Source organism: Nansenia antarctica (assembly GCF_963989245.1).
Source record: "Nansenia antarctica genome assembly, chromosome: 5".
In the NCBI taxonomy this organism is placed as follows: Eukaryota; Metazoa; Chordata; class Actinopteri; order Argentiniformes; family Microstomatidae; genus Nansenia; species Nansenia antarctica.
Window position 1 is genome coordinate 591,949 of NC_137690.1, and position 8,712 is coordinate 600,660.

The 8,712-nt window shown below is 53.4% G+C and overlaps 1 protein-coding gene across 1 annotated transcript in view; it reads left to right on the forward strand.

Annotated features, from left to right (window-relative positions):
- The window catches only part of LOC308159121 (nucleus accumbens-associated protein 2-like), a gene marked incomplete at both ends in the record, with an annotated part of 5,994 nt that extends 225 nt beyond the window's left edge, over positions 1-5,769 (forward strand). Inside the window, 5 exons of the mRNA XM_080532874.1 lie at positions 1-652; positions 1,367-1,543; positions 2,193-2,298; positions 2,630-2,727; positions 5,228-5,769. The exon at positions 1-652 is cut by the window's left edge and continues 225 nt beyond it. Coding sequence (XP_080389000.1) covers positions 1-652; positions 1,367-1,543; positions 2,193-2,298; positions 2,630-2,727; positions 5,228-5,769 — 1,575 coding nt within the window. The remainder of the gene's footprint in view (positions 653-1,366; positions 1,544-2,192; positions 2,299-2,629; positions 2,728-5,227) is intronic.
- Between the last annotated feature and the right edge of the window lie 2,943 nt (positions 5,770-8,712).

Below are 8,712 nucleotides of genomic sequence, written 5' to 3' on the forward strand. Positions count from 1 at the left end.
CCCTCCTGCTTCCAGCAGATCCTGTCCTTCTGCTACACGGGCCGGCTGAGCATGGCGGCCAGCGAGCAGCTGGTCCTGATGTACACGGCCGGCTACCTGCACCAGAACATCGTGGAGCGCGGCATGGACCTGATGATGATGATGAAGGCCGGCAGCAGCCCCCCCACCCCGCCCAACTGCGACTCCCAGACCCCCGCTCTCGCCTCGGCCGAGGACCAGGACCACCTGGGAGGGGGGGGTGGGGGGTTCGAACCCAACCAGAGCCCTCGCCTGGCGTCCCACGGCAACAACAACAGCAGCAGCAGCCTGCTGCTGGCTTCCTGTCGGATCAAGCAAGAGCGATGCGATTCGCCGGTGGAGCAGGGAGGAGGAGGAGGGGGAGGGGGAGGGGGAGGGGGCGACCACCAGGTGACCAGGAGCAGCGCGGTGTGTTTCCTGGGGACGGGGTCCGGCAGCGTGGTGGCGGGGCTGCAGTCCTACCTCCAGGCCAGCGGGGGGCGCTGCAGCCCAGGGGGGTCCAGCCTGCCTGCCACAGACAGCCCCCCCCCCTCCCAGGCCAACGAGGAGGAGTTTGAGGAGGACTTCTACGGCAGCAGCAGCAGCAGCGCCGGGGGCTACGCCCCGCTGTTTGGCCACGCCTCCAACTCCTACAGTAACTACCCTCTCTGTTACCCCTGGTTACCCCTGCTACCCTCTCTGTTACCCCTGGTTACCCCTGCTACCCTCTCTGTTACCCTTGGTTACCTCGTTGTCTAGGTTACCCCTGTCACACAGCTGTTGTCTAGGTTACCCCTGTCACACAGCTAGCCTAATGTTTTAATGTCCAGGATACTTTAATAACAGCAGCATGTTGTTCCCACCCTCACCCCCACCCCCTCCCTCACCCTCCCCTACCCTCCCCCACACTCACCCACCCCTCCCTCACCCTCCACCCCCTCCCTCACCCCCACCCCTCCCTCACCCCCCACCCCTCCCTCACCCCCACCCCTCCCTCACCCCCACCCCTCCCACCCCCACCCCTCCCTCACCCCCACCCTCACCCTCCACCCCCACTCTCACCCTCCCCCACCCCTCCCTCACCCTCCACCCCCACCCCTCCCTCACCCTCCACCCCCACCCCTCCCTCACCCTCCACCCCCACCCTCACCCCCACCCCTCCCTCACCCCCACCCCCACCCCCACCCCCACCCCTCCCTCACCCCCACCCCTCCCTCACCCCCACCCTCACCCCTCCCTCACCCCCACCCCCTCCCTCACCCACCCCTCCCCTCACCCTCCACCCCCCACCCCTCCCTCACCCCCACCCCTCCCTCACCCAACCCTCCCTCACCCTCCACCCCCACCCCCACCCCTCCCTCACCCCCAGTGCAGGAGAAGATGGAGCTGCTGTCCATCCCATTGGCCACAGAGAGGCGGCCCTGCGTGCTGATTGGGCGAGACACCATGGCCCTGCCGGCCAGCCTGATCAGCCAGATAGGCTACCGCTGCCACCCCACCCTCTACACGGAGGGAGACCCGGGGGAGAAGGTGGAGCTGGTGGGAGGTGAGGGGGGGGGGGGAGGGGGGAGTGGGGAGGGGGGAGGGGGGGGGGAGGGAGTGGGGAGGGGGGGAGGAGGGGGGGAGGGAGGAGGGGCCACCCCCACCCTCTACACAGAGGGAGACGCGGGGGAGAAGGTGGAGCTGGTGGGAGATGAGGGGGGGGGGGGCGGTGTGTGTGTCTGTCATGTGTGTGTGTGTGTGTGTGTGTGTGTGTGTGTGGGTGTGGGTGTGGGTGTGGGTGTGGGTGTGGGTGTGTGTGTGGGTGTGTGTGTGTGTGTGTGTGTGAGTTTCATACTGTATCACATAATATAGAGTTGTTGTCATGGAGACAGAGATGATGGGGAGGTCTGGGATGTAGATGTGAGGGAGAGTAGACACACACACACACACACACACACACACTCATGACAGACACACACATACACACCTAGTATCCCTGTGTATACAATAGTTAGTTATAGTCTATACAGTCTATAGTGTTCTACTCGACTCTATTCTATAGTATATGAGGTGTGTATATGAGCTGTGTATATGAGGTGTGTATATGAGCTGCTGTGTTGAGGTGTGTATATGAGGTGTGTGTGTGTTGCAGGGTCAGGGGTATATATGACCCGGGGTCAGCTGATGAACTGTCACCTGTGTGTGTGTTGCAGGGTCAGGGGTATATATGACCCGGGGTCAGCTGATGAACTGTCACCTGTGTGCCGGCGTCAAACACAAGGTTCTGCTGCGGCGCCTACTAGCAACCTTCTTTGACAGGTAACACACACACACACACACTCACGCACACACACACACACACGCCACACTCACACACACGCCACACTCACACACACACACACACACACACACACACACACACACCACAACACAGTTGTCACATACATTTTGATCAACATAAATATTGTGTATAGTGCAGCTAGACTTTCCTGTTGATTTATGTAGCAGGTTTTTAACCATAAGCTACTGTGTGTGTGTGTGTGTGTGTGTGTGTGATGTGTGTGTGTGCGTGTGTGTGTCAGATAGAGAGTATTAAAGAAAGCACCATGGAGACTGATTATTGTTGTTGTTGTTGTTGTTGTTTCCATAGAAACACGCTGGCCAATAGCTGTGGGACGGGGATCCGCTCCTCCACCAACGACCCCAGCCGCAAACCCCTAGACAACCGTGTCCTCAACACCGTCAAACGTCAGTCTGCTGTCTGTCTGTCTGCCTGTCTGTCTGCCTGCCTGTCTGTCTGCCTGTCTGCCTGTCTGTCTGTCTGTCTGCCTGCCTGTCTGCCTGTCTGTCTGCCTGCCTGTCTGCCTGTCTGTCTGTCTGTTTGTCTGTCTGCCTGCCTGTCTGTCTGTCTGTCTGTCTGCCTGTCTGTCTGTCTGTCTGTCTGTCTGTCTGTCTGTCTGCCTGTCTGTCTGTCTGGTCTGTCTGCCTGTCTGCCTGTCTGTCTGTCTGTCTGCCCGCCTGTCTGTCTGTCTGTCTGCCTGCCTGTCTGTCTGTCTGTCTGCCTGCCTGCCTGTCTGTCTGTCTGTCTGCCTGTCTGTCTGCCTGCCTGTCTGTCTGTCTGCCTGCCTGTCTGTCTGCCTGTCTGCCTGCCTGTCTGCCTGTCTGTCTGCCTGCCTGTCTGTCTGCCTGTCTGCCTGCCTGTCTGTCTGTCTGTCTGTCTGTCTGTCTGTCTGCCTGTCTGTCTGTCTGCCTGTCTGCCTGTCTGCCTGCCTGTCTGTCTGTCTGTCTGCCTGTCTGTCTGTCTGCCTGTCTGCCTGTCTGTCTGCCTGCCTGTCTGTCTGTCTGCCTGCCTGTCTGTCTGCCTGTCTGCCTGCCTGTCTGCCTGTCTGTCTGCCTGTCTGTCTGTCTGCCTGCCTGTCTGCCTGCCTGTCTGCCTGCCTGCCTGTCTGTCTGTCTGTCCTTCCGTCTGCCTGTCTGCCTGCCTGTCTGCCTGTCTGTCTGTCTGTCTGCCTGTCTGTCTGTATGTCTGTCTGCCTGTCTGCCTGTCTGTCTGCCTGTCTGTCTGTCTGCCTGTCTGTCTGTCTGCCTGTCTGCCTGCCTGTCTGCCTGTCTGTCTGCCTGTCTGTCTGTCTGCCTGTCTGTCTGTCTGCCTGTCTGCCTGCCTGTCTGTCTGTCTGTCTGCCTGTCTGTCTGCCTGTCTGTCTGTCTGTCTGTCTGCCTGTCTGCTAGTTGAGTGAAATTCCTCAGCAATGGGTGTTGGGGGAACAGTTTTGAAGAGCATTATTGATGTTATTGTTTATGAACTTAGAGAAAAAATAATTGTCTGGAGCTTCTTATTTCCAAGTTTTGAAGATTCTCTTTATAGATATCCTAGTGGACTTGAAGGTTTGTTTTTCTCCATCTGCGCTCTGCTTTACGACATTCTCTTTTTTGGGTCTTTACAGATGGGGCAGTTCTCCAGGAAGCTTTTTGCTTACCAGAGATGCATTTGGATCTAATGGGTGCAATATCATCAATGGTTTTTGTGATTTTTAAGTTGAAAACGTGTAGAAGGTCATTTACTGAGGTTGAAATAGAAGTTTTGGGGAGGGCTAGGGAAAAGGCCTCTATGAACAGTGCATTGGTGTTTTCATTGATGTCGTTTGGAAATAGTTTTAGATATATGTGAATAACAGAGAAAATAGCTATGTCAAAGAATATGCAGAAATGGTCAAATGGTTCAGTTACAACAACATTTGAAATATCTAGGCCTTTGGTGATGATAAGGTCCAGAGTGTGACCTCGATTATGAGTAGGGAGGTTCACATGTTGTTGAAGTTCAAAAACATCGAACAGAACAGAGAGTTCTTTGGCTTTGTTGTCCTCTGAGTTATCTACATGAATATTGAAATCACCAGCAATGATCAGACCATTAAATTCAGTAGTAATGATGGAGAGAAGCTCTGTAAGTTCATTAAAGAAGCTAGTAGAGTATTGGGGTGGTCTGTATAAAAGAGAGAGAATTCGAGAGGAGAATTTAAAAACAACTGAAAGATATTCAAATGCATAACATTCTCTGAAGGATGTCTGTTTGCAGTTAAAACTGTCTCTGAAAAAGGAAGCGATTCCACCTCCTTTCTTATGGGATCTGACAGCATCTAAGGTTCTAAAATTGGGGGGTGCTGACTCTAAGAATTGGTGTCTTGTTATCTTTGTCTAACCAAGTTTCAGTTATAAATAAAAGTTCATAGGAGCTAATCAAGTCGTTGATTAAGAGAGACTTATTAGCTAAGGAGCTGGTGCTAGCTTGAGTGGTTTAGTGTTGTGTGTGTGTGTGTGTGTGTGTGTGTGTGTGTGTGTGTGTGTGTGTGTGTGTGTGTGTGTGGCAGGGTACAGAGATTAGATGTGAAGAGTGTATGCAGCGTTCTGACCTGCGGTTAACTGTTCTGTTACTGATATGAACAGGGAGAGCAGGAACTGAGAGTGTGTGTGTGTGTGTTTGTTTGTGTGTGTGTGTGTGTGTGTGTGTTATGAACAGGGAGAGCAGGAAGAGTCCCAGCTTTATATCAGGAATGTCAATGATGTCATATGAATATATAATGCATGTCTTTATTGGGTTTCCTCTTCTCTTCCCCTCCCTCCTCCTCCCTCTCCTCCTCCTCCTCTCCTCCTCCTCCCCTCCTCCTCCTCCCCTCCTCCTCCTCCTCCTCCCTCTCCTCCTCCTCTCCTCCTCCTCCTCCTCCTCCCTCTCCTCCTCCTCGTCCTCCAGTCTACTGTCAGAACTTTGCTCCTAACTTCAAGGAGAGTGAGATGAACGTGATCGCGGCCGACATGTGCACCAACGCGCGCCGCGTCAGGAAGCGCTGGCTGCCCAAGATCCAGTCCCTCCTCCCCGACAGCAAGGAGCCCTCCCCCAGGGCCGGGGGGGCCAGGGCAGGGGGCGGGGGCCAGGGCAGGACGGGGGCCGGGGCCGGGGCGTCTCAGACCCAGGTCACCGCCCCCTCGGGCTTCGAGCTGGACTTCAGACACCTGACGCCCTCCTACCTGAGCCAGGACCAGCAGCCGCCTCACCTGCAGTTCGTAGGGACGTCCAGGGCGGAGGAGGGGGGCGCGGGGCCGGCCGAGGCCCAGAGAGGAGCACCCCAGCCCCCCCTCGCTGACGGGACTGAGCCCCTCCTGGAGAGGGCAGCGGAGGGCCCCTCACTCAGCCCGGGGGCCGGGCCGGGCCCGGGGGCGGGAGACTCCTCCTCCTCCTCCAAACACAGCGGACAGCAGGAAGGGGAGGAGGAGTCACAGGAGGACAGCCAATAGGGTTGTGCGCCCTTCCCCTGCCTCCCCCCCCCTGCCTCTATAGTATCTATGTGGAGGGTGGGACTGTACAGTATATACAGATGTATGTTTGGCAATGCTGCTGCATGTAACATCACACGTATGTCACTGGGTCTGGTGAAAAGGTCATCTTTCAGTTTTTGACAGATTATGGAAGTGCAGATCGGAAGCTTTCAAATGATGCGTCACACATTGAAATCTGAAAGTAGTTGAAGACGATACGCTTATTAACCTTACCTTATTATTACGCTGTCGGTCCAGTGCAAACCAAATACCAGAGGAAAACGCTCTGAAACAAAACAATAAATGCCAAAAAATGTGAAATGTAAAAGATGTTTGCTATCATTTGCTAGCTAGCAGCTAAGAAAGAACATCGCTATGAACATCTAACTGCATGTTTAGCACATCACAACTTGCTGATAGAACATCAACATGCTATAATAAGAATAAGAATAACTTACATTTATATAGCTCCTTTCACAGACCCAAGGTCGCTTTACAAGGGAATGGGACAAACAGAACAGAGCCAGAGAGACAAACACACAAAACAAGAAACAGTGAAACAGCTTCTACAGGCTGAATGCGATGGTGAACAGGTGGGTTTGAAGGGCAGCTTTGAACATGTCCAGGGTTGGAGAGTCGCAGATATCCTTGGGTAGAGAGTTCCAGAGGGTGGGGGGGGGCTGCCACACTGAAGGCTCTGTACCCGAAGGTCCGGAGTTTGGCGCTGGGTTGGATGAGGAGGCCCCGTGTTGGAGGACCTCAGAGTTCTGGATGGGGTGTAGTGGTGGAGGAGGAGATCAGAGAGGTACTGGGGGGCCAGGCCGTGGAGGAGGAGTTTGCCGTGCAGGAGGAGTTTGAAGGTGATGCGATGTTTGACCGGGAGCCAGTGCAGACGGGCAAGGATGGGGGTGATGTGCTGCCAGGGCTTGGTGCAGGTCTATCTATCTATCCCTCTATCTATCTGGTGTGGGTGAGAACCCTGTCCAGGGCAGCGTCTGGTAACCCTGACAGGACTCCATTACAATAGTCCAGGCGGGAGGAGATGAAGGCATGATGGATGAGGGTCTCTGTGACGGAGTCTGGAGATGTTGTTGAGGTGGAAGAAGGCGGATTTAGTGGCGGATTTGATATGTGACTGGAAAGAGAGAGTGGAACCCAGAATGACACCCAGGTTGCGGACTTCAGGGGACGAGGAGATGGAGCAGCCATCCACCTGGAGGACGAGGTCTCCAACCTTCTCCAGCAGTGCCGGGGGCGCCACAACCATGAGCTCTGTTTTCTTGCCGTTGAGTTTGAGTAGGTTAGTAGGCAGTTGATGAGTGACTGTGGGCGGGGGGTGTGGATGGTGAGGTGCTGAGATACAGCTGAGTATCATCAGCGTAGCAGTGAAAGTTGAGTCCATGGCGGCGGATGATCTGACCGAGTGGGAGCATGTAGATAGTGAAGAGGAGTGGACCGAGCACCGAGCCCTGAGGAACACCATGGATGACTGGGACCGGGGGGGGGGGGGGGGAGCTGGAACCATTGATGGTGACAAACTGTTTCCGGTTGGTGAGATTTGACTGAAACCAGGAGAGGCCAGATGGTTAGAGAGGCGGTTGAGGAGGATTGAGATGGTGTCGAAGGCGGCTGAAAGGTCAATGAGGAGGTCGTTGGTGATCAAACCGTGTGTCACTAACCCAGTAGCCTACAGCAGACGACACAGTGAGTATTTAGTGATCCTAAAACTGTTGTTTGTTCTATCGAGTGGGCTCTTCAACACGTAAGCTTTCGTAATATGAAAAAACCCAGAAAACACTTATTTTTTAAAAGAAAAAAGAAACGTAAGTTTTTTGGACATTTGCGCGAATTGCCGACAGGCGACCCTTTCACCAGACCGTGTCACATGACAGTTCAGACATGATCACCTGACAATAAACGCTGCTTCCTACCTGGACCAGAGACTGATGATGGTGATGATGATGATGATGATGGTGATGATGATGATGATGATGATGGTGGTGATGATGATGGTGATGATGATGATGATGATGATGGTGATGATGATGATGATGATGGTGATGATGATGGTGATATTGATGGTGATGATGATGATGATGATGATATTGATGGTGATGATGATGATGATGATGATGATGATGATGATGATGGTGATGATGATGATGATGATGATATTGATGGTGATGATGATGATGATGATGATGATGGTGATGATGATGATGATGATGATATTGATGGTGATGATGATGATGATGATGATGATGGTGATGATGATGATGATGATGATATTGATGGTGATGATGATGATGATGATGATGATGGTGATGATGATGATGGTGATGATGGTGATGATGATGAAGATGAAGGTGGACTGAGGGTCTCTCACCTAACGCAGCCCGCTGAGCTAAAGCCACGTAGGCACGACCCGGGAGCTAATACGCCTGCTGCCTCTCACACACACACACACACACACTCACAGACACACACACACACACACACTCACAGACACACACACACACACACACACACACACACTCACACACTCACACACGCACACATACACTGGAGACAGAAAACTCTTCTACCCAACACACGCGCACACGCACACGCGCACACACACACAGGAGACAGAACATTTCTTTACCCACCACACACACACACACACACACACACGAGACAGAACATTTCTTTACCCACCACACACACACACACACACACACCCTGGTCAGATTAACTGGTTGATGTACAGTATTGCAGAATAAAAACATACAATCCTGATGCTGTCAGAACCTTCCTTCTACACACCTCTACACAACTACACAACTAATACACACCTCTACACAACTACACAGCTAATACACACCTCTACACAACTAATACACACACTGCTGTCAGAACCTTCCTTCTACACACTCCTACACA